At 34.5% G+C, this 27051-nt stretch overlaps 1 protein-coding gene across 3 annotated transcripts in view; it reads right to left on the bottom strand.

The window, feature by feature from the left end:
- Positions 1–21944: 21944 nt before the first annotated feature.
- c1qtnf12 (C1q and TNF related 12) overlaps positions 21945–27051 on the bottom strand; it is a 49966-nt gene continuing 44859 nt past the window's right edge. For 2 of the 3 annotated variants that reach the window (XM_087306214.1, XM_087306213.1), the window contains exons 7-8: positions 25101–25179; positions 21945–22924 (exon numbers count right to left, since the gene is read on the bottom strand). In XM_087306214.1, coding sequence (XP_087162340.1) covers positions 22826–22924; positions 25101–25179 — 178 coding nt within the window. In that variant the 3' untranslated portion in view covers positions 21945–22825. 3 annotated transcript variants of the gene reach the window in all.

Below are 27051 nucleotides of genomic sequence, written 5' to 3'. Positions count from 1 at the left end.
GTATTATCATGATGACAAGAAGGGCATTTGGGAAATGCTCTTTTAAGTCATTGAAAACCCTGGGAAAAAAAGTTCTCCCCCTCAAAAAGGGTGTGCTAATATATATTAAGGGACACAAATGCCTTTAAAATATAGATTTTAAATAGTTCTTTTATTGAAGACTGGAGTCGTGGCTGCTTCAAGTCCCAGCTATGAATCACAAAAATAAACGACATATATTAAAAGTTATAAAAGTAAAAACCAAAGTATAAAATGTAAAAGATTATTACAGTATTTCTGTTTTTTTATTTGGGTTTTTTTTTTAAATAAATGTGGGTTTAGTGAGACAGAGTCTTTTGAGAAACATTTTTGAATATTCTATTATTGTGTTTGTGTGTATATGATTAACTTCATATAATTTCACTAAAATAATTTAAACTTGAATTAACTTGTATACAATTTTATAAAAACTCTAGACATGCTTTAAATTTTTCAAAAATGAATAATTTTTTTCACAAAATCATTTGGCATAAAGTCAAATAAAAATATAACAATAAACATAAAACAACATTTTGTTCATTCATTTATTCATTCAGTAACAGTCAACACTTAACATACATTAATGATTTTATGTAAATGAAAGTCAAAACAATGACTATTATATTAATTAAAAAAAGACAAATATATTCAATTTTTGCAAAATCGCACATCTAAATATGTTAAAGGGCACCTATCATGCAAATTAACTTTGGACAGAACCGTACGTAGGTGTAGGGTGTCCACAGTCATACTGAAGTGATATAAACACAAGTCTCTTTTTTTACATTTCCAGTTAAAATAGGATCCAAATCGAACAGTGTAAAACCCAAAAAGTTAAGGCAACTCAAACCATTTGAGTTCAAAACTAATGTTAATGAGTACTGTGAACTTAATGCGTTTGAGTAAACGAAGCAATTTAAGCACAGTAAAACCAGACAAATAAAGAGAACTCAAACCAACTGAGTACTGTAAAACCCAATAAGTTCAGACAACTTAAACCGTTTGAGGAAAACAATTGTTACAAACCATTTGAGTTAAAAAACTAAACTATATGTGTAACTTACTCAATTTAAGTTAAAGTAATGAGATATTTGATTAACTCATTACTTTCAACACTGAGTTCAAAACTTTCAGTAACTTTCAGTAAATGTTGAGTTAACTACTCTCTTTCATTTGATAAAGTTGACTGTTGGGTTTTACAGTGTAGCCATTTTGAGGCCCACCACAACATCAAGTATCAATGCAGTTTTTTCAGCCCACCTAGTTGATTGGCTTGTATTAACATCTCTCCATAGTAATACATATAATCACATCCACAAGACAGGATTTGCAAAGAAATCAGAATTAAAATATCTGTTCCAACCATCTGTTCAGTCTTACAATTTTATTTGAGAAGCTGTATCTCTTCTTCATTTGTGTCTGTTTTTGTCCCTTTGCTGTTTGTATGACGTACAGTAAAGCTGCAGAAGCAAAAATGTATATTTTAAGCAGGGTATAATAAATGATCTGATGGGTTTGAGCTTAAGGTTTACACCTTCTGGGGAGCAAAGACACCTTGTAAAAGGAGTAAAATAAGAGCTTTTTAAAACTAGTGGTAGATTAGGTAGAAAAAGCTTGCCATGGTAACTATTGCAAGTAACTTTTTTTAATATTCAGAAGCCACTAAAGTGTCTTATATTGACAAAGTGATGATTTTTGAGCAAAAGGCTGGATTTGTTTACTCCATCATCCATGCGAGTTTTCCCATCAGTCTGTCTTGGTACCACAGCCCCTCCACTTGCCTTATCACTCAGAGCTGAGATAATAGGGGCAGATTTAGTCTGATTAGTGCTATTAGTTTTCTCCCTGTCTCCTCATCACAGATGCTTGACATGTTTCTCATAACGGCCCAGCACAGTGGCGCTGAGCAGAGAGCTTGAGTGACTGCCTGCTGGACACTGGAGGTCTGTGGCCATTATAGAGAATGTACATGTTACTGAATAAGTGCAATGACTCTGTTAGTTTAATAGTGATAGTTCAGACAAAAAGGAAAATTTTGATAAATTACTCATGACGAGGCTGTCCAAGATTTTCTTCAGAAGAACATTAGCAATTTTTTACCTGACATAAAATTATACAAATGATGTGTCGTTAGTAACCTCTTGAAATTATTATTTATTTATTTATTTACAGTGCTTTCGGAAAGTATTTATAGCGCTTTACTTTCTCCACATTTTTTCATGTTACAGCCCTATTCCAAAATTGATTTCCTCAAAATTCTACACACAATACCCCATAATGACAATGTGAAATTTTTTTTTGAAATTGTTGCAAATTTATTAAAAAAATAAAAAACCTGAAAAATCACATGTGTATAAGTATTCACAGTCTTTGCCATGAAGCTCTAAATTGAGCTCAGGTACATTCTGTTTCCACTAATCATTCTTGAAATGTTTCAGTAGCTTAATTGGAGTTCACTTGTGGTAAACTTAGTTGATTGGACATGATTTGAAAAGGCATACATCTGTCTATATAAGGTCCCAGGGTTGAAAATGCATCTGAAACACAATTTTCTGGTCTGATGAGACTAAAATTGAACTCTTTGGAGTGAATGCCAGGCGTTACGTTTGGAAAAAACCAGGCACCGCTCATTACCAGAATACCATCACTACAGTGAAGCATGGTGGTGGCAGCATTATGCTGTGGCGATGTTTTTCAGCAGCAGCAGTGAAAACCTGCTTCAGAGTGCTCTTGACCTCAGACTGGGGTGACGGTTCATCTTCCAGCAGGACAATGACCCAAAGCACATTGCCAAAATAACAATGGAGTGGCCTCACAACAACTCGATGAATATCCTAGAGTGGCCCAGCAAAAGCCCAGACCTAAATCCTACTGAACATCTCTGGAGAGATCTGACAATGGCTGTACACCTTTATTTCCCATCCAACCTGTTAGAGCTTTAGAGGTACTGCAACGAGAAATAGGCAAAAAAGGCTGTGAAAACGTATGTACATGTGATTTTTATTTTTTTATTCTTTTTTTTTTTACATTGCCATCATGTCATTATGCACAATTTTCATTTCCTGACTTCAACTAATATAGCCAGCTGATATTAACAGGTGGAGTTTAGTGAAATTCATCACTTTTCAATCATTCTCCATTCCTCCATTGGCAGCACCCATCCGTACATTATCTTTTTCTACGAATTCTCTGCACAACATTAAAAGCATAAGACTTGCCAATTCTGTGCTCACAGGAAGTTTTGAGCTCAAGTTAATTTTAAACAAACATATATCTTCTTCTGCAAATATGCTTCATTAGTATGCAAAGCATATCACACTCATACAGAAGTTGATATATGACTTTTAAGCAATACAAATAAACTTGTTTAAAGAAAAGAAAAAGAGACAAAAATATGTTTTAAAAAAACTATTTTTTCCGACAAGTACTACATAGAATATAGAATTTCAACAAAAAAAGAAAAATGTGGACTTCCTCAAATTGTTCAAAAGTTTTGACTCCCATGATCTTAATGCCTTGTGTTTCCTTCTGGAGCATTACAGTGAGTGTTTAAACCTTTTCTAGTGTTTGAGTCCCTCAATTGGGCTCAGTGTGAAAAGTAGGATCTCACAATCATACAGTATAAAGTGACTGTGGTAATGGTTCAAATCTGGAGAATATGCAGAAAAACTAAAGAATCTGTAGGACAAGGAGAATTTTTTTCTGAAGAACAGCAAGCAGTTTAGAACAAAAAGGAGCTCATAAATAAGTAAAATTTGCAACATTTTTACCATTCTGGATTTCACAACGTATGTTTCAGTGCAGTTTTTAAACTCAATCTCTTTTAAACAATCCCTTTCCTTTTGCGAAATAAGCTCCAAAGAAGTTATGTTTATATATATATATATATATATATATATATATATATATATATATATATATATATATATATATATATGTGTGTGTGTGTGTGTGTGTGTGTGTGCGTGCGTGCGTGCGTGCGTGCGTGCGTGCGTGCGTGCGTGCGTGCGTGCGTGTGTGTGTGTTTCCTTAGATGTTATATGAGCAATATTACAGGAGTAGTAGTGCGATATGGCTGTATATCAGCTTAGGAGGCATTCGTTGATGTGAGACCACAGGCAGAGTGCCTAGTTTCCCACCAGTGACAATATACAGCCATATCCCACTGCTACTCATGTGATATTGTGTTTATACAACTATTCAACAGCATAATTGTGTGTATAAAAAAAGAAAATCAAATGCAAGAGTCTAAAAACCCTCTTGTACGAGTAACTGTTTTCTTCCAACATTCATTCACATCTGCAGCTTAGGTCAGAACAGCAGAAACCGTTGCTGCCTCACAAACATCACTTTAGAGTTAGTATTTGAATGGTTCTCTAACGAAATGTCTTAAGTGATGACAATTTTGCTCACATTTTAAGATTATAAGGCTGAAGAGTATGAAACGCCATCAGTCTACTGAGATTTTCCGGTTAGAATCAGATATCACAATAATTAACCCCGAAAAAGCCAAAGCAAAGCAAACACTACCATTAACACTACCAGACTATGGTATAAATACAACGCTACAATATACAAAAGAGAGAGATCGACTTAGAAAGTCACTTACCAGTTTTATAATGATTTGATCAGCTATCATTTAAAATTACTCTGTTTTTCTCCTCTAAGGGCTTATAAATGAACGGCATAGTTACAACTGAATTGTTAAAAACCTCAAAAGTACATTATGTTGTCCAACATCTGCAATATTTGTCAAACTGTAATGTGTTTATTGATCTGCTGTCAGTCTATGTGGGCTGAGTAATACAGAAGTGTGAGAAGGTTTTACGAGTGCTGATATTGCAGAATATTGCACGGCTATCAGCCAATCACATTCGAGAATCAGACAGAACTGTTGTATAAATGTTATATGATGCTTTTTTTGTCTTTTACTTTCAAATTGTTGGCAACCATTAATTTACATTTTAAGAATCATCAGGTATCTCAAGCGTTTTTATTTATTTATTTGTGGTTGAATTATCCCCTTAAACAGCAATACTGCACATATGAGACCCTGACTAAGGGGAGATGAGACCGTATGAGAAGGGCCCTGTTCCAACAGACACATTGCGTCTGGATGCCTGACTCAAATCTGTACACGCAATTGTCTCTAATTGTGACACTGATTCAGGGAGATCTGCATTCTTTAGCCTCTTATGCTTTTCCACTGTGGCTCTCGGAGTCTAGGGAACCATTAACACGATACCAATCTAAACCAATGGCTCCAGTTCGGGCCTCCCACGGTCTCTGAGGGGCAACCTGTCCAACCCCGAAGCACCAAAATACCCCCTTCCCCCTAGGTTTCTGTGGACAGAAGGGCATTAACGTGAGCGGTGTGTCACTGACAGATGCATGTCAGAAGCAGGCCAATTATGAGGACGCTCTCAAAGACAGCCTGTGTCATCACGTCTAGCAGTCGCCGTTCTGAAGTGAACATGCCCAGCCGCTCGGCGTTTGTGGGATAATTAACCTAATGATGCGGCGATGTGATTCATAATGTATCTTCTTAATGCCGAAGTCTTTCCTCAGGGTGTTGCTCTGCAGTTTTTGGAGGCAGAGAGATTATGAAAATGGAGGAGAATGTCAGCGGTTGTATAACTATGATGACTGTAAATATGATCACATAAGTATTTGAGTGATTTGTTTTTGGGTCAGAGATGAAATGGAGTGTAAAAGTTTATGGAAAAAGTGCATAATGTTTATATTGTATGATTTATTTATGTAATGTTATATAATGTAATGTCATTTTTATTTATAATTACAAGGATTACAAAACAAGTATGTTACAAATTGCTAAAAAACAATGAGTAACACATTTGTTACACCACTAAAGTACTTGATTTATACACTAGAGCTATAAGCAATAGTTTATATCACACAATTATACCAGTTTGTTTGGTTGTTGTATCTATACCAGTTTGTTGAGTTTGTTTTAACTGAACTAAACCTACAAGGTGTAAATGCAGCCTAAAAGAGGTAGTTTACTCACTACTTACTCCAACCCTTTATGAGTTTCTTCTGTTAAACACAAAAGAAGAAGAAAAAAAAAACAAATACTATATACACTATTTGACAAAAGTCTTGGCGCCTATCCAAGTTTTAGGAAAAACAAATAATAACTTGACTTCTATCAGAAGTGCCTAACATGAATTTGAATTTATTTATTGAATGGGATAGCCCATTGAGATGAACCCTTTCATTTTCGAGGGGTTCCCTAAGAAGTTCATAAATCAAAGAGAGCACTTCACATGATAACAAACATACAACTAACAACAAACAAGCAAGAAGCACACTTCACCTGAAACACTTCCCAGAGTCTAAACCCTAAGTAAACAAAAATATATAATCAAAAGTACAAACAATTTGACATACAAATAAATAATAAACATTTAAATTGGAACTAACGTAATATTAATAACACGTACAAGTTGTTTCTAAAAAAATAAATAAATAAATTTGCCCTGAAAAGACTAAGGCTGCGTCTGAAACCGCATACTGAGCCAAGTAGTATGTCCAAATTCATAGAATTCGAAATACAGTATGCGAGAAGTACCCGGATGACTTACTACTTCCGGCAAGATTCTAGAGTGCGCATCCCATGCATGCTGCGCTATCCCATGATGCACCGCGAGCGAATTCATGAATGGGAGTAAAGCGACGCAATTGACGCAGGCAGGTCTACTGACCATGACAAAATGGCGGATGTAGTACGTCCGAATTCCATTCAAAACTTTTCACATTCATAGTTTATAGAACGTATTTTTCTAACGGCGAGTAGTCTAAAATTCAAATGCAGTACCTACTGAGTAGTAGGAGGTTTCGGACAAAACCTAAATGACTTAATTGGCCTAAAAAAGGGACGGAGATTGTTCCATACAAGGAGCTTTGTATTGAAAGGACCCACAGCCACTTTCTGTTTTAATTCTTGGAACAAAAAAATACTTCTGTTGCATATGACGTAGAGAATATGAGGAGGTAAATGGAACAAAAACTGCTTTAAATAAGAGAGAAAACTAAAATAAATACACTTAAAAAGACACAAATACAAATGATACTGTCTGATGGACTTAGGTTGAATCAAACCAAGAGTTTCATATTATATGCAGTGATGGGTTCTATACGGACATCTTAAAACAAACCTACATCGAGAATTGAAGACAGTATTTAAAGTTTTTAAATTATTATTAGAGGTATTGTGATAACTAATATCAGCGTGATAATAAAAATTAATTGAGAGAGAAAAAATGATCTTATGCTCTTTTTACCAAAATAAAACAGGATCATGCCTTGATTTAAACTTTGAATTTATTACTTTGCTTAGACAAAGGTCTTTTTACTTAACAGACATAATGTACAGTATAGAATCATGCAGTGGGAAAAAAATTAATGTTTTGTTTGACTCCCATGAGCTTGGGTGACTGCATGCATACATCTCTGCAATAACTCAAATAACTAACTTTTGAAAAAAGTCATCTGGAATGGCAAAGAAAGCGATGTTGCAGGACTCATGGAGGAGTTCATCAAGATTCTTCGGATTCATCTTTAGTGCCTCCTTCATATTACCCCAGACATGCTCAATAATGTTTATTTCTGGTGTCTGGGTTGGCCAATCCTGGAGCCCCATGATCTTCTTTGCTTTTAGGAACTTTGATGTAGAGGCTGAAGTATGAGAAGCACTATCCTGCTGAAGAATTTTTCCCTCTCCTGTGGTTTGTAATGTAATGGGCAGCACAATTGCCTTATTGTCACAATTGCCATCCACCCTGCAGCTCTCTCGCGTGCCGCTATACTGAATGTAACCCCAAACCATGGTTTTTCCTTCACCAAACGTGACAGGCAGATTCCAATAGGTCTTCTGGAGTATTTGTGATAATTGAGACAACAGATGATTATCAGAAAAATTATCAACTAAAGGTCAAGTTAATTTGTTGCTATTACAACTGAAATTGACGACAAGACTTTTGTCAGGTAGTGTAATTCAATGTTTGCAGGTTTCCATCTTTGTTCAAAACATCTTCTTTTGTGTTTAACAGTAAATTATGACAGAATTTCTCTATAATATATTTTATTCCTGATACATTGTGGTGCAAATTTTGCTTCGTTTTCTAAAAAAAAAAAGGAGATTCGGAATTAAGTTCTTCAGATTAGACCATGTCACAATGTTAACAAAGAGTAGCATCTGCTTTTAATAATCTGAGACAAATAAGGCGAGACATTTTCACAGCCCATAATGGCAGGCACACCTTTTTATACTCTCTCTCTCTCTCTCTCTCTATTTGTGTGCAGAATGAAATGGAGAAATAGACAGAGACAGGAGCATCGTTCTCATTCCTGGCAAGGCCTTCTGTGTCTTACCGGAGCCTCCTTGTCTGAGCAACAGCTCCCGCTCACAATTTATAGGAAAATCAGCCGTTGCTCACTGTCTGTGTACTTTGCTCATTCCAAAGCTTTACAGCGCTGCACATTGTAACATAAGCTTGGAGAGACTTGTCAGGCTCATTTATAATCCAGAACACCACAAATACAAGCGGGGTTAAAAAGAGAGAGGGATAAAAGAATAGAAAAAAATTGCCTGGCGGGGCTGTCAAATTATAATGCTAATGGTAACAATAATAAACAAAAAGTGCACTTCTTAGTCACAATGCGCTGCTTGAAATATCCCACAAAACATGACTGGGACATTTTATTTAGACCTCATCTGATCTATCAAGCATCAGGGCAAAACGAGACAGAACTGAGCTGCTGCCATGGCAACCGTTGTGTTTGGTGGCGACTGGTATCAGTGGGGCTTGGGCTGTGCAGAGCTGTTTAGAGTAACTCGGGTTGCCATGAAAAAATCTGAAGCATGCACAAAACATAATATACAGGGACTCAGCGTCGCCCAGGGAGAGAGTCTCTCTGTCTGCTCCGCTCTCTACAGGTGGCCTTGTTTGGAAATGCTGACAAATAGGAAATTTGGAGCAATAGTACAGAACTATGGCTCATTCCAAACGTCCACTGTGATGCTCTTGTGTAACGTCCAGGTCTCTTAAAATGTCCTAGTTTATAAGGATTGGTCAAATGGATTCTCAGATGAACAGTTTGCAGTAGGGCGACGCAGTGCCGCAGTGGGTAGCACTTTCGCCTCACAGCAAGAAGGTCGCTGGGTCGGTGTCAGTCGGCTCAGTTGGCGTTTCTGTGTGGAGTTTGCATGTTCTCCCTGCGTTCACGTGGGTTTCCTCCGGGTACTCCGGTTTCCCCCACAGTCCAAAGACATGCGGTACAAGTGAATTGGGTAGGCTAAATTGTGCGTAGTGTATGAGTGTCTGTGTGAATATTTCCAAGAGATGGGTTGCGGCTGGAAGGGCATCCGCTGAATAAAAACCTGCTGGATAAGTTGGCGGTTTATTCCACTGTGGCGACCTCAGATTAATAAAGGGACTAAGCCGACAAGAAAATGAATGAATGAATGAATGACAGTTTGCAGTGTCTTTGATGATTCCAAAAACACATTGCAATTAACCAATCAGATTTAACACTCAAATTATGGTGCTTCGATTGTTTCCCTCTTTGACAAGTAACTTAAAGGTAGAGTCGGTGTTGGGTAAAGTTTTTATTCGAAGTAATACACTAAAATATGATCTTACTCTTAAACTATACTCTTACTGGCCACTTTATTAGGTACACCTGTCCAACTCCTTGTTAAAGCAAATTTCACATGGCAGCAACTCAATGCATTTAGGCATGCCGTGTATACATGGTCAAGACAAAATTATCTGCTGCAGTTCAAACTGAGCATCAGAATGGGTAAGAAAGGTGATTTAAGTGGTTTTGAATGTGGTATGATAATTGGTGCCAGACAGACTAGTCTGAGTATTTCAGAAACTGCTGATGTACTGGGATTTTCACGCACAACCATCTCTAGGGTTTACAGAGAAAAAGAAAAAGAGAAAACATCCAGAGAGCAGCAGTTCTGTGGCCGCAATGTCTTGCCTTTGCCAGAGGTCAGAGGAGAATGGCCAAACTTGTTCGAGCTGATAGAAAGGCAACAGTAACTTAAATAACCACTCATAACAACTGAGGTATGCAGAAGAGCATCTCTGAACACACAACACGTCCAACCTTGAGGCGGATGGGCTACAGCACAAAGAATTAAGGCAGTTCTGAAGGCAAAAGGGGGTCCAATCCGGTACTAGAATTGTGTACCTAATAAAGTGGCTGGTGAGTGTAGTTAAAAACAATTAAAAAATATTAAAACAAATGCTTTTATATCGCCTTCCTTAAAATTAAATAAGTAACACATTATTTTTTTTAATTTTTAAGATTTAAATATATTACTTTTAAAAGTATCTTTACCCAACACTGGGTAGTCACATTTAGTGGTAGATGATGTTTGGATTTTTTATTAAACAGTGAATGAGGTTGCAGGATCAATAATATATGAGATGCATATTATTAAGCAAAATCAGCTCGTGTGCCTGGTAAGAGACGGCGTGGCTAGTTGTCACATGGTTTGCAGCATATCTTAGAAAATATTGTGGATGGTTTTGGAGTCAGTCCAAGCTGACATGCTTGTTTTCTCTGAGGAGTTAGTTTCTAAACTATCCTGAATATGTTTTGAGAATTCAATCCTCCAAAAATTATAGAAAAAAACATATTTGTAAGAGCTGCTGGGAAAACAAGTACAGTAAACACCACACTGGGAAATGGCAGTTTCATGGTGGTTCAGCTATATTACGACAGATGATTTTACTGAAATTTGTGTTCTTAGAAAAAGGGTACTTTTCATAAGCTGACACTGGAAAAAACTTTGGACCACTTCACTATAAATTGTTTTGAATTGACTAAATGAAGCATAAAGTAATAATATTCCTTCACAGGATATAATTAATTCAGGTTTATACTGTATATGCATTTCTGTTAGCTTTAAAATATTATTAATGATAAATGTATTATTAATAAATGATAAATTAATTAATAATTACACTCTAAAAAGTATGGAGTTATTTGTTTAACCCAATGGTTGAGTTTAAAACATTTGGTGCTTTGTTGGGTTATTTTAAAACTTTATTGGGTTACTTATTTAATATTCCAACCAGTTGGGTTAAAAATTTTGAATTTAAACAGTCAACTGATTTAACTGACACAGAACTGCTGTATTAATATGGGTGCATAATGTTTTTTTTTTTTGCTTTAAAACGTTTATTTAAGCTTGAACATAATAATGTTTTTTAATCAAATTTCCTCTCTATGTTGTGTTATCACATCACAGGGAAACACCCATACACACTTATTCACACACATACACTACGGACAATTTAGCTTACCCAATTCACCTAGCGCATGTTTTTGAACTGTCGGGGAAACCTGAGCACCCGGAGGAAACCCACGCACACAGGTGGGGAGAACATGCCAACTCCACACAGAAATGCCAACTGACCCAGCCAGGGCTCAAACCAGTGACCTTCTTGCTGTGTGGCGATTGTGCTACTTACTGCGCCAACGTGCTGCCCCCCAAAAAAAAAATATTATAGTAAATTAATTAATTTAATAAGAAAGCACATTTTTTGGAAAAGCCTGCCTTTAACATTTTCTAAGTGGACCTGAAAAACATGCTGTTATTATCTTATCAGGGAACATTTTTTTGGCTTTTTAAAGTCCAACAATGAAGGCATAGATGTTATAGAGGAAGCCAGTTATGCATCTAGCAGAGCCTCGTGTTATCTCTGGAGTCTGTGTGGTTATCTTCTACCTGTCCTCTCGCTGAGAATGAGGAATCTATTAATTAAAACCTATAGGCTACAGGCATATGCTGTGATTGTTTATACAGTGCTCAGCGAACAAGGAAACTTCACATTAACAATGGAACCATTCATAAACGTTCACTCTCCTCTCTGAAAAAAAAAAGAGTTGCTCTTAGCATTTGGGCAAGAGGTAATTGGGATCACTCAGCTTGTCTGATGCTGATAATGGGGCAATGGGAAATTCCTGTCAGAGAGTTTGTGGTGCAAGGTGGTTTCGCAACTGCCTTGGCAGACGGGAGAGCACTCAGCACTGGGACGGCATATGAGTTGAAGCATGTTCGCATAGCTGTCATTAAACATATTTAAAACAACGGCATAACAGCAGAAAAGACAAAGCGCTTTGCTGTGATTGTCTTTATACTATTCAGGGCTGTTCGCACTTTACTTAACCCTGGGTTGTCGTAGTTATAAACACTGCATTTAAGCCTGGGTAAACACCACTTTATACCCTGGGTTATGAATCCCTGCTCTAGAGATTTTAGGGCTTTTCGCAGTTTAAATAGTTAACCCTGTGTGATTATAACGTACTGAGGTGTACTGTAACATTTGTAACAGTGTGTTTCTCTGGGTGCTCTGGTTTCCCCCACAGTCCAAAGACATGGGGTATAGGTAGGCCCACACGGAATATGCGCGCACAGAATTCCACAGATTTTCTGCAGATTTTTAGCCCATTATTAATTCTGTTTATTTACTTGAGTAAATGTGTAAATCAGAATTTATTCAGTTTTTATTCAGTAATTTATTACTTTTTATTTAATATATTAAGGTTTTAGTTATGATACTCCGCTGGATACTCCCAAAATATTCACAGATTTTTACCAAAATTCTCTGCAGAAATAGCAAAAAACGTCTGCAGATTCCGTCTGCCCCTGGGCATAGGTTAATTGGATGAACTAAATTGGCCATAGTGTGTGAACGGGAGAGTGTGTGGGTTATACAGTGCTGGGTTGTGGCTGAAAGAGCATCTGCCGGTAAAACGTATGCCGCAGTAATTGTCGGTTTATTACGCTGTGGCGACCCCTGATAAAGCAGAGAATTAGCTGAAGGAAAGTGAGTGAGTGAGTGCTTTGCGGATTAAGGAATTAATCACAATATATTTACACAATATTTATATGTCATGAGCAAAACTCATTTACATGCAAACTTCATTATTCATATTATTCCCTAAGAATTGTGGTTATTTTTCTTACCGCCATGATTGATATGCCTCACCTTACAGCACAAATGATGGACAAATCGTAGGTGTTACTGATCACTGTTTTAACGCATTTCCATTGAATGCAAAACTCTTTTGTATGGTTGTGGCAGAATTATCTAGGTGGCACTGGTAACCCAGCGTAAATATAAATAAGTTTCCTCGAGCGATTTAAAACAGGGGCGTATGCATCATTATAAGAATAAAAATTACTTTTAGCTGTAATTAAAGACAATAAATCTCATCTATTAAAGCTTATTCTGAACAAACAAATGCTTTGAACTGCTATTTTCATGAAACATGTAGCGTCATAATATTTATGTCACCCTTTTGCCACCCAATAAATAACTTTCTAGATCTGCCTCTCTTAGTAATTCATTCAAAGCACACAGCATATTTTAAGAGGGCTTTCTTTCCAGATTTTATTCTCACAATTCACTATGGAAAAAAGTGTAAAGCACAACAAAGTCTGTAGAAGGAAGCCATTTTCATAATTTCTTTTAAATTTAGAATCTTCTGGAATACATTCTTTTAAAATGCGTCTATGATGTGCTGCTAAATTCCACATGCATATTGTAGTGTTGCTGAATGCAAATATGAAAGATAAAAACAATAGAAATACCAATACAGTAAATGCATGCTGCATATTTCTTCGTATTTTATATTTTCACATTTTTGCTTTAAAAAAATGTACAGCTTGTTTGCAAATAATGCATGATAAAAAATATATGGCATTTACCTCAAATTGTCTTGATTCAAATTTCATCTCACAATCTTCACTGACAGAAAGAGGGAATATTTTATTTTCGATTTTATTTAGAAGAATATAGTCTTAACACATAATAATAAATATGTAAAATTATTCTGGATTATAGATAGTTTTATTAAATATAATTGTCATAGTTTAATTTAATAAAACATATGCTACACAAAAATATTATATACAAATATACAAATTATTACATTTTAAAATCATCAAATTTAAAAAGGAACTTTCATATAACAAAGCTTAAATATGTTTGAATTTAATAGAAAAACAAACCATCTGCTTTCGAAGATGAAGTCTTCATCTATTGTTAATAGTCATTTTCACAGTAATTTCTGCGCTTTCATCTTAGCCAATCCTAACAGCTAATAAAAGAGTTGATTAGTTCTCTTTAAAAGAGCACAACAACATTAGTGTCCTTAACCACACGCTTCAGTGCTCCAATTAATGTTATTCTAAGAAAATGACCACACAGCCTTTCAGCCAGAGTTTTTTTGCCAGGCAAAGCATAGTTAGTTTTTAAAACCACATGTTCCAATAACCGCAGTATAAATCTACAACTAAATTGTGAGGGAGTTTAGCTGTCTATGTTTTTAAACATTTGACTGAAAAAAGTAATGTCTAGAAATCTTGTCTAGAACATAAATCACTTTCACATATTAAACAGCCTTGCTCAAAAATGAAAAGCTACAATCTTTCACAAACATGAAGGGTTTTTAGAGTAATATTTGCACATAATATTGTGCAACTTTGTACAGCAACACCTTAAATACAGCAAACAACTTTCAAGAATCTTCACACTTTATCTTTATATACAGCATGGACCACCCAAACAGCACACATTGAGCGCCTTTTCAGACATCTACATATCTGACTCATCTTTACCTCATTTTGTTTTGTGATATTTTCAATACAGTCACGCCTAAAGAGTGTTGTTAGGCACAACACAATGTCAACTTACATTTGCCAATAAGACGTGTTAAAACAGTTTAAGTAGATGAACGTATACAATCCCTGAAAAAGTCAGGTACTTTTACACAATATTTTAAAGAAAAGGTGGTGTTCAGACATCCAAATTTCTCTCAACCAAGAAGTGTTTCTTTGACTGGAAAAGGGTGTAGTTTTACAAGTACAGATAAATGATGTACACATAACTCCAGCAGGGGTCACTCATAGATATACACTAGATATTGCATACGGACCCCGAGCAAGTGTCAATAGCGCCGCCATGTTTGTACAGTGCTCCCAGGACAAATGTCATTCAACCGCACTAGTCGAAACTAAAGCCAATCTAAAGATTCTGGACTTTAGCACTGTGTACGGTAACAAGCAAAAAAAAAAAAAAAGCACAAAGGCAGAACATTTCATAGGTAAGATTTAGTTGTTGTTGTGAACTTACAATACAGTAATACAGTCACTTACTGCACTGACCATAAGACAAAATAGCATCAACTTGCACTACATAAATTTATGCGCATTACTTAGCAGGATAAACTTTTTAATTCGATAAGAAAAGATGCTCATAAACTACAATGGAAACAATTTTACCGAACAAATTCCAGTATGCGCATTAAAAAAGGTCATGTGATTTTGTTGTCAGAGATCATGTGATGATAAAAATGTGTGTGTATGGACATACCAGCAGAGGCTGAGCACACTTTAAAAACATCTAAAATGTTGTTTTGGTCATTTTAAAATGCTTTAACCGTTTCAATATTAATGTTATTATATTATTAATGACCTTCAGAACTGTCGAGAGCATCTGTGCTCCATGTCTCATGGCTTCAAATGCCACCTAGCATTTAGTGCATGTCGGCATCGTCTTCTTAAGTAAAAGTCATTTATTAAATAAGTAAAAGATTCACGCAGCTTCTTCTGCCGCAGCAAATTCAGATTTTACTGTTGATATTTGGCGCCAGTTAATTCAAGAAGTGACGATTTTATTCTCCTTGACTCATTGGATGGTAATGCTGCTTTATTTGCACATCTTCTATGCAACTTTCCAGCTTGCGCATACATTTAATTAGCATTTTTGAATGGCTTGTGTCTCAGCATGCAGATACTATTGGTTAATATAATATTAAAATAAACATAATTCACCCCCACCCTACCACCTTACCAAGCAGGCACCTTGATGTCAAAACTACATCAAATTGATGTCAAGATTGCGAATTGTTGCAAAAAAAAATAAATAAATAAATAAATAAAAATTTGATGTCCTTTTGACCACCAAAACTATGGCACAAATATTAAAGTAAAAGTATTATATGAAAAGTTGTATTCATCTTAAAGCTTCAATTTCAAATTTACACTGGAGTTTTGTTTTCCCAAAATGTATTTAAATTACATTGATGTCAAAACATCAAATTGACATCTAACATTGACTTTTTTTATGTGTCTTTTTGATGCCAATGTAACCATCGAACCATCGAAACCAATTTTGCGTTCGGATGTGAAGAGATTAATCATAGCAGGTATATTTCTCCTCTCCAAATACTAATAATTGAGCTAAATCTGTTTGCGTTTAGTAAGTGTGTTGAAGTGAATGTGGGCCGATTGAGTTGTGCCGCAGCTACTGTGCGAGTGAAAATGATAACAGCTGAAAAAGATTACCTGCAGACACTGTGTATAGCATTCAGCTTTCAATTATTAGCTCTAAGTGCAAAGAAAAGTAGTGCAAAATTGTCACAAGTGTTGGAAGGCTTTTATGTGTAAATTTTTTTTCACATAATAAGTGTTTAATCTAGTCAAGCTGTTGCAAAACTCTTACAGACCTGGAATCAGAAATAGACTGAATCATCATCACTTACATGCTGTTGTTTTGGTTTTTTTCTTTTCCGTTGGCAAGGCATCATGGAAAATCTGTTGTTTATCAATTACCAAGATACTAAAACATGCTTTTTGAAGCTGCACAGTAAACTATGAGAACATAAGGAGAGGTGCATTTTGGGATGAAGTCTCCAACAAAACCTTGTTAAATTGTATGCTTTTTCACAATAGAAAGTTAATGGTGTTGTTATTCTGTTACAACAGGCCGATGTTTTTATCATTTGCATATAAAAAGTAGCTTATGCATAATTTTTTAAAAGCAAAAATTAAATTAATTTTAAAGATAATTTACATTTGTACTACAATAAACCTAAAAAATATCTAATTGAATCTTGTGTAACTTTTAAAAATGTAAACATGTTCAACTTAAGGATGCACGATATATCAGCGGCCATATCGTTATGGGCAGATATTCGTTATTATTATTGTTATCGTTATCAGTTCGATGTCAAAATTAGGCTGATATCTTTTAGCTGATAGATTACATAATTGTACAGAACTGCCTGCTTTGTGCATATGTAAGATAAATTCGTACGAGTTCAGTCGTACGAAAATGTACGGTTTTAAAAAGGAGGCTTGGCACCTAACCCCACCCCTAACCCCAACCGTCATTGGGTGATGAGCAAATTGTACTAAATTGTAGGAATTAGATTGTACAAATTTATATGAATTAGCCACGAATTTATACGAATTAGCCACTAAATCAAAAAGTTACAAATTGCCGTGAGATTGCGTTGGTTGAACTTGTTCAGACTTATCCAGTGCACTATAACGGAGCTTTCCTCACATTGTTTATTCCTTCAAGGTTCGTCCTTTCTTTGTGTGGTATTGCTGTGCGTTAATAACTCACTAAGGAACCATATATCTTATCATTGTAGACATGTTTAACAGAATGTCATTGTATATTTTAGTTTAAGTCGCCTCTGAAAAATATTAAATGTGTAAACATAATAGCAGCAATGCACACGTGCTAAACAACTTGTTGGGTTGTTTGTAATCTAATATGATTATTTGTTATTATGAACGCATTGCTTGCCATGTGTTGTTGATGTAAGATTGTACTCGGTTTGATCTGCATGTTTATAATAATTATAACAAGTGTGCATGATGGCTATTACCACGCACACACACAGAGCCTTTACAGCACCACAAACAGCAGCAGGGGTGATTGTGCCAGTCACTGAATCCAGCAGAAGGGTTCAGCCACATTCTTTCTTTATATTCTGCACTGATTTGTCATAAAGTCATCTGTGCTCAATGCTCAGGTGCTGTATAAAATACTGACTCCGCTTCCAGTGCACGCGCATTACACAGCATCTGCAGGTTAAGTTTCAAACAGCGGTTTAACAAACTTTTCATTGATCATTTTTCCTGCAATTGACAGCAAGAACGAACATGCGTTGTCTGATTGACAAGCAGCACCTTCATCTGTTGTACGGTGCATTAGATTTAAAAAATATATTTATTTGACTTGTTTGTCAATTAAATCTCATTTTATTAATTAACCTATTTAATTATTTTATGCAACAGTCAAGTTGCATGTTAATTTGCTATGCGGACAGTTAATTTTTTGGCATGCTAATTGATGTAAAATCGTGAATATAGGTCTATATAATCTCCTTGCAATTTTGAAATTATTGCTTTTTTGCTTTGAGTATTAGATTCATAAAATCAGTTTAAATGTTAATGATTTTTTAAAAATAAAATCAATTGTTTACTGTATAAAAATATAACATTTAAAAAATGTTTATATTTATCGGCTAATATATCGGTTATCGGCCTCCATATCCTAAGAGTTATTGATATCAGTAAATTAATCAGTAAAATATCAGTATTTTGTCATGAATGTTGTCATGACCTATTGATTATATAATTGTGTACTGTTTAAGTAAAACTAAACATTTTAAATAATGCTAAGTGAAATAATATTTAAATAAAATACAAATATTTGTTAAAATACTTACAGTAAATATAAAAAAACTGCATTAAATGTAATTAAATAAAAAGTAGCCTTGGCAAAGTTATTTAAAAGTTATAAAAAATTATTTATAAAATAAAACAAAGGAAAAATTTTAGAAATATAAAATAATAATAATAAAAAAAACCACTACTTAAAATTGCGAAAAAATTACTAAAATAAATAGAGAATTTGAAATGAACATACTGAAATAATATTACAAAAAATAATAAAACTAATATTTATTATATACACAGTTGAAGTCAGAATTATTAGCCCCCCTAAATTATTAGCACCCCTCTTTATTTTTTCTCCAATTTCTGTTTAACAGAGAGCAGATTTTTTCAACACATTTATAAACATAACAGTTTTAATAACTCATTTCTAATAACTGATTTATTTGATCTTTGCCATAATGACAGTGAATAATATTTGACTAGATATTTGTCAAGACACTTCTATACAGCTTAAAGTGACATTTAAAACCTTAACTAGGATAATTAGGTTAACTAGGCAGGTTAGGGTAATTAAACAAGTTATTGTATGATTGTTTGTTCTGTAGACTATTGAAAACAAATTACCTTAAAGGGGCTAATAATTTTGACGGAAAAAATAATTTTTTTAAAGATCAAAAACTGCTTTTATTCTAGCCGAAATAAAACAAATAAGACTTTCCTCGGAAGAAAAACTATTATCAGACATACTGTGAAAATTTCTTTGCTCTGTTTAACATCATTTAGGAAATATTTAAAAAGAAAAAAAAATTAAAAGGGAGCTTTTTTATGTTTTTATGTAAATTCCAAATATTGATCAAAAATCTGTTTATTTTGTTAACTTTATTTACTGAAAGATGAGGCCTAAAGGCACAACGACCCATGAAAAACAGTTCTTCTGTTAAAAAAAATAAATTTCTGATACTGTCTTTTTTGTGCAATTCTAAATGACACTTGGGGACAAGATTAAATAAGTTTGTATTCACAGATGACTCTGGTGTGCCCTGCCACCATCAGTCTGTCAGACTTGCTCCTGTCTGCCAAAGTATTTGAGGTATCCTGGATTATTTGCAATGCAAATGATGCAAAGAAGCATTTTCCACACTACAGCACCAAAGAATATTTTCCACGAGGAGTGCGACCTGCCCGCTTTATCGAGCAGAGAATTACCAACGTTAGCAACATTTCAAAACTCATAAAAGTCATTTCCAGTCAACCGCAAGCATGCCCAGGTGAATAGATATATTTTACATTTATTGAATACAGTTATATTTCCATTACACCACAATACAAGCAAATACTGCAGCACATCATTTTCACTTGTATTGAGATCTACTGGAAGGCTGAAAGCCAATTAAAAAAAAAAATCTATTTTAATTGGCAGATACATTTAAACATAAATAATCTGTATGGCAAATATGCTAATATATATGTATCTTAATTTCTTTAAGTAAATAATAATAAAAAAAAGAAAGAACAACACTTTTAACAGTTAGCATGGAGATGTGAAAAACAGAGCATTTAAAGATGACGTATTTGGCATTTCAGTAAACAAAAGGAAAACTCAGCAGGACTCTAACATGTCTAATCGATCATGGCGGTAGCTTTCCAAACACACACTCACTCACACATACATACATACACACACACACACACACACTGCTGGATAAATGCTATTGTTTGGGACTGTTAGCTATTGGACGTAAAAATAGACTGAGTCATCCGTCTTGTTTCTTTTCTTGTATTTGGCTGTTTCCTTCTTTTGGCCGAGTGTAATGGAAAATCTGTTCTTTTATCAATAATCAAGTCTCTACAACATGCTTTTTGGAGCTGCATAGTAAATAAAACTGTCTAGCTTGTCATATTTTTTTAAAAATACAGACATGGTATGCATAAGAGTTTGCATAGGTGTGCATTCTGGGTAACATCTTCATTAAATCGTAACACTTTTAAAGGGATAGTTCACCCAAAAATTGTCATTTTTGCCAGACCTGATGTATACTGTATTTAGATGGCTTTTTTTTTTAATCTGAGACCGAGCTTCTGCTGATTTATAAAATGCAAGTCAATGCCTTTACCAATACTTTGAGAGTCAAAAAACAATATACAGATAAGCAGTGCTTAATTTGTAAATGAATAATTACTGGAACAAAACCAGAAAATAAAAATTATCGTGACCAACGTCAACCACACAATTTCAGTTTTGCCAGAACATGATGATACTAAGCGCTTGTAGTGAAAAAAGCATCACATTTCTGTACCGTCTTTAGTTTTTTTGTGCAATATAACGTTATTGGTCAATCATGGATTAAAAAAACATAACATGTCAAATGAAACATCACTATTCAATTTACTAATACCCCTGACATTCAGTTCACTTCACTATTATGTGCCAATCAAAAATGATTCACTCTGTCTAAACTTCAGGAAGACCCTACGGTTTTCTCTTCTGTCATGTTTTGTGTCTGACTTGATTGTTTTGCTTTTGTCTCCCGCTACCCTGATCCAGGGGTGCAGTTTCATCTTCTCTTGATCAGGCTCGGTATCAGATTTCCTCATGTTTTTTTTTTTGTTTTTTTGTTTTTTTAAATAATATATGCTCGACTGCCTCTGGCATTTTGAAAATGCAAATATTATTTAGGTAGGCCACTATGCCATTATTTATTTTCACTGCTCACTGTACGCGAAACAATAATCCCCACCAATGAGAGTGATTGTAAACATACGAAAGCTGATTGGTGCACACACAATCAACACAGCTTTGCTCACTGTTTTTCACTTTGACTCATTCACATTCTCTCTCTCTCTCTCTCTCTCTCTCTCTCTCTTTCTCTCTCTCTCTCTCACACACACACACACACACACAAATGCAGGTATTCACCATGCAAAAGTTAATGCCGTATCAATTAAAATAAATACTATAACATAAAACACGAATATCTGACATTTCCTGGAACAAGATCTGGCAAGATCTGGCTCAAATTAAGCACTGCAGGTAAGTAATAACTAAAAATTGTTGGCTTTGACAGGCTGACCATCAGTATAGTCAGGAGCCACAGGTTTTAATTTCGATTTACCTGTATATGTTTTGATTGTCTGCTTGTTTGTTTTTTGACTGACAAACCACAAGTCAATTGGCACTTAGGATAAAAAAAAAAAAAAATTTATATCAAATAAAAATACATTTATTTATTTATTTAATTGATTATTTATTTATTCATTTATATTTTTTATTTATATTAAATTAATTATTTATTTGTTTATTTATTTATTTATTATTAACATTGACTAAATGTGTCCAGCTCAAACAGTTTTAGCCCTCTCATGTTGTTGGTGGTGTACCACAGGGATCAGTTTTGGGACTTTTTCCTGTTTCCCATTTATCTTTTACCTATTGCTAACATTTTTAAGAAATTTGGTATTTATTTTTATTAATATGATGATGGCTCACATTTATCAATCTTCTAAACCTTCTTCAACATCTCTTTTACTCTAGTTGAGTGCTGATACATTGAGGTTTAATGAACCGAAATGATCAATTTGTGCAATAAACTGAACATTAATTACAACATCATTATTGTCATGAGAAACATGCACTTTTTTTGTGTGTATATACTGTTTCCTACTTCTCACAGTGCCAGTATTCATCGACTTGCATTAAATTTCACAATATGGATCAGCTAAAAACCTTTAATCTACTACTGACATACAAATTCACCTACTGCACACCTTGGTTGACCTGAAGGAGAATAAATGAGCAAACTAATTTTCTGGGTGAACTTTCCCTTTAAGATAAATCCAAAAGATAATCTCCTGTATTGTAGAAAACCTCTCACCGTATAAAATAAATTGTGTAAATAAACACTCTGTATATAAACTATTAATTAAGAGGAAAAAAAGACATACATAACAACACATCAAAGTACAAAAATCTCTTCGTATACATCTATATATAACAAAATCAGACTTGATATTTTAAAAAAAGATCTTTCTGATGAGGTAACAACCTCACGGCGCATGAGAAAGGCAGATCTACTGTCCTCATTAAAGTCTTTCAGTTTCGTGTCCAACTGTCTCTGCTGTGTGGGTTTAATGTGTCTGTGTCTCTTCCAAAAACAAGCCAAAAGCTTTGTGGCGGTCAGATATTGTCTCATGAGGATTTATGGTGCTTGTTGATTGTCCGAAGAGGAGCTGTGCAGTCTTATGTGGCCCGCCAGATATACAATCTCTGGCTGTAAAACACGGCTATACACCCAACAACATGCCCATGAAATCGGAACCGTTCTGTATTGTGATCGACGCTCCAGCTGCATTGTCCACAAATATAGATGTGTACTGGCCAGCCTGGTAGAAATAAAAAAATCACATTACTCACTGTCAAGGTAAACAGATATATTTTAACACACATTTTACTTCTGTGCTTTCATGAAATTAAAAAAAGACGAGATTTTTAATTTTCCTCTTTAAAGATTTTATTGGATAGTGAAAAAACTAAGCGTTATGTACCAGAATGTACTGCTTGAAACATAGCTTAAAGTTAACTTTAAATTATTCATGTGAAATCCTGTGAAATTTTTATTATATAAAATAAAAAGATAGAAATTAGAAATTTTTATTATATAAAAATTTGTTTAAAATATTTTACAACACAATTTTAGACGATCATTTTAATAACCAATTTCTAATAATTAATTTCTTCTGTCTTACCATGGTGACAGAGCATATACATTTTTTACACATTTAGCAAGATACTAGTGTAGCTTAAAGACCTAACTTGGATATTACATTAACTAAGCAAGTTAAAATAATAGGACAAATGACTGGATTACAGTAGATTGTTCTGTAGACAATTTAAAAAAAAAAAAAGATTGACCTAAAAATGTTTTTTTTAAACAAGTGTAAAAAGTGCTTTTTTCCAGCCAAACTAAAACAAACATGACATTCTACAGAAGAAAAAATGTTATAGGAAATACTGTAAAAATGTTGTTGATTTGTTAAACATTCATTTATATTCTTTTCGGCTTAGTCCCTTTATTAATCAGGGGTTTCCAGCATATGCTTTATGCTGCAGATGGCCTTCCAGCCGCAACCCAACACTGGGAAATACCCATAAACTCTTGCATTCATACACATACACTACGGCCAATTTAGCTTATTCAATTTACCTATGGTCATGTCTTTGGACTGTGGGGGAAACTCCACACAGAAATGCCAACTGACCCAGTCGAGGGTTAAACCAGTGACCTTCTTGCCGTGAGGCTACCTTGCCACTCACTGTGTCCTTGTGATGCCCCAGTTAAACATCACTTGTAAAATATTAAAAAAATAAAAAATATTCATAAGAGAAATTATAAGCTATTTAGATCATATGAACATTATCCAATGCCTAATGTATACTAATATTATTAAAGTATTACTGAGAAACTATTGTAGTTTTAGGTAATATCTTTTTTTTTTTGTCATTTTGGTGTGTTTTTGTCATTTTTATTATTATTAGCTTATTATTATTGTTATTTGTCTTTATAAAATATACATTTATTCATTATAAATAACATTTATACATTTGGGAACATGTTTTATTTATTGTATCCTAATTTTAGTACAACTTATATAAGTAAAAACTGAAATTAAATTAGTATAAACAAATAAAAGGGTCACACTTCATTTTGATGGTTCGTTTGTTGAATTTAAGTTACACTGTATCTACATGCCAACTAATTCTCATTATATTATAAGTAGACTGTTAGGTTGGGGTTACGGTTAGTGTAAGTTGACATGTGCTTGCAAAGTTTCTTATAGTCAGTTAAATGTCTGTTGAAGGAACCGTATCAGCAGATATTAAGCAGACAGTCTAACAATACTCAAATGGACCATCACAATAGTGTTACCGATAAAAGTAGTTAAAATATAGTTAAATGAATAGGTATTGAAAAAATGTAAGAGACCATATATACACATGTTTCAGTTAATGGCAATTATTTTTAAATACTGGTAACAGTAAATATTTTGATTTGTTTATTTCAAGCAATTTGTTTTATGGATTTTAGTTTTAGCCTTTGGTTTTTAGCCAACTATAACAATTCTGGCATGGAATAAGAGAACAGTTTTTTATTATCTATTTATTCTTCGGAATAATATGTACTTATAAATCACTTCAATGAAGACATGTTAATGTGTATTAAGAAACCCTCTTTTATTCTTAACTACTTCGGTTCTTTTCGGTGCTAGAAATAAGTAAACAACTGTCAAAACAACATATTAGGAAACACTCAGAAAAAAAGGTACAAAGGCTTTCATAGAGGCAACAACTTACAGTTTGCTTCAGTTATTATTATACACTTGAGATGTAAGTATTTACCCTTAAGGCACCATTATGCTTTCTTTAGGGCTAAATAAGTTACCAAGGTGAAACATTTTAAAGGATACCACTATATGATGAGGATATAACCAATTAGTACAGTAATTACACTGTAATTAAAACTGTATTAAACTGAGTGGAGTATGTTGAACTATTCCTTACCTGAAGTTCCAGCAGTCCATGAACAGATACTGTGAATATCTTGCTGTTACTCTCAAGGCCAACAATCATTTCCAAAGATCTAAACAACAGAAAAAAGTGAACTAATTATTAGTTTGTAAACTTTACAAATCAATAAAATCAGCACAAAAAAAAAACAATAAAAGGTCTGTATTAGTTTGTTTACACAGTAACATACAATATATATATAATATATATATAAGTTTTAAAATGGATTATCATAGCAATTGTTTAAAAGCGTCAACTTTAATCCATGATAAAATGGTTTAGATTGAGTATATATGATTAAATATATGAATTTTGGTTTCTTGTTAATTGTAATTGTCAAATTTACAAAGAGCTTCTGAGTGCAGTTTTTTTAGTTGTTTTAAATGTATTTATTTATTCATAATTAAAAATAAAATCCTAAATAAAAAAATCCCAGTTTTACTATTAACATCTCTATTAGAATTACTTTTTTACACGCATATGATTTTTGTTAGTGTCATGGCACAGTATTATGCCTCATTCAGTGACTTTAGTAAGGTTTGTTCCTCACCACTGTCGCCACTGGCTTGCTTGGTTTGGGCTTGTGGAGCTGCCCATCGATGGATTTGCTCTTTAGTGTTTGGACTTTCAGCAGTGAAATTTAAACCACACTGAACTGAACTAAACTGAGCTTCAACTCTGAAAACTGAACTGACACATTTCCAATTTGCTAGAACTTCTATGTTAAGCTGCTTTGACAATTTACATTGTATAAGCGCTTTAGAAATAAACTTGAATTGAATTGACTTTACATGCTTTTACGAACATGCCTTTACGAACCACCCCCACGACCAAAAGGTCCAGAATTTATCCTTTTAATTATTAAATGTAATTTAGCACTATATAATATATTTATTATATAATCGAGGCATTGGCGCCGTAATTAGTGCTGTCACCTTACAGCAAGAAGGTTGCTGGGTCGCTGGTTCGAACCTCGGCTCAGTTGGCGTTTCTGAGTGGAGTTTGCATGTTCTACCTGCCTTCGTGTGGGTTTCCTCCGGGTGCTCCGGTTTTCCCCACAGTCCAAAGACATGCGGTACAGGTGAACTTGGGTAGGCTAAATTGTCCATAGTGTATGAGTGTGTGTGTGTGTGTGTGGATGTTTCCCAGAGATGGGTTGCGGCTGGAAGGGCATCCGCTGCGTAAAAACATGCTGGATATTTCAGCGGTTTATTCCGCTGTGGGGACCATGAATTAACAAAGGAACCAAGCCGACAAGAAAATGAATGAATGAATGAAAAAATCAATAATAGTGAAACTGTACATATTATTATTATAATTATTACTATAAAAAGTATATTACTGCCTTAAGTCAGTAACTTAGGCAGTAATATAAAGTAAGAAATAAGTGAATAAATACGAAAGGAACAAGAGGGACCAAAATCAGCAGGTCTAGGAATAAAATGCCCCCTCAGGCGCCGAGCCTGACTCAACTATTCACTTTTTACAGTGCATTAACACAAAACAATATATAAAGAAATGCATTTTTAAATTTTGAAAGAAAGAATCCCAATTTGACTTTCAGATCTCTATCAGATTTTTTCCAGCAATAAATTTTCGGAATGACCCTGCCGCTAATACCAACGGGGAGTCTGCGAGTCAAAGGTGGCCGTAAAGGTTAGCAGGGTGACCGAGACCAGACTGAAGGTGAGAGGACATTTTTTAAAAGCCTGCTCCACTTTAACACAGGAAATGCCTTGCTGGTTCCGCACAAGCTACAACAGACAACATGCTTTACAGCCCATGCGTTTCACAAAGAGCGCTAACAACCAAAACAGAAAACACTGCAAGACAGATTTGACGCCCCCTCGCAGCTTTTTAATTTTTTTTTTAACACAAATTCATTTTTGGTTTGATTTGTGAAAGAGGATTTTATGACATGCACTCACACGCTTAAGCCATCGAA

This window comes from Danio rerio, chromosome 23 (assembly GCF_052040795.2).
Source record: "Danio rerio strain M-AB ecotype USA chromosome 23, GRCz13ab, whole genome shotgun sequence".
In the NCBI taxonomy this organism is placed as follows: Eukaryota; Metazoa; Chordata; class Actinopteri; order Cypriniformes; family Danionidae; genus Danio; species Danio rerio.
The sequence above is the reverse complement of the archived record's forward strand: the minus strand, read 5'-3'. Positions and strand labels throughout refer to the sequence as shown.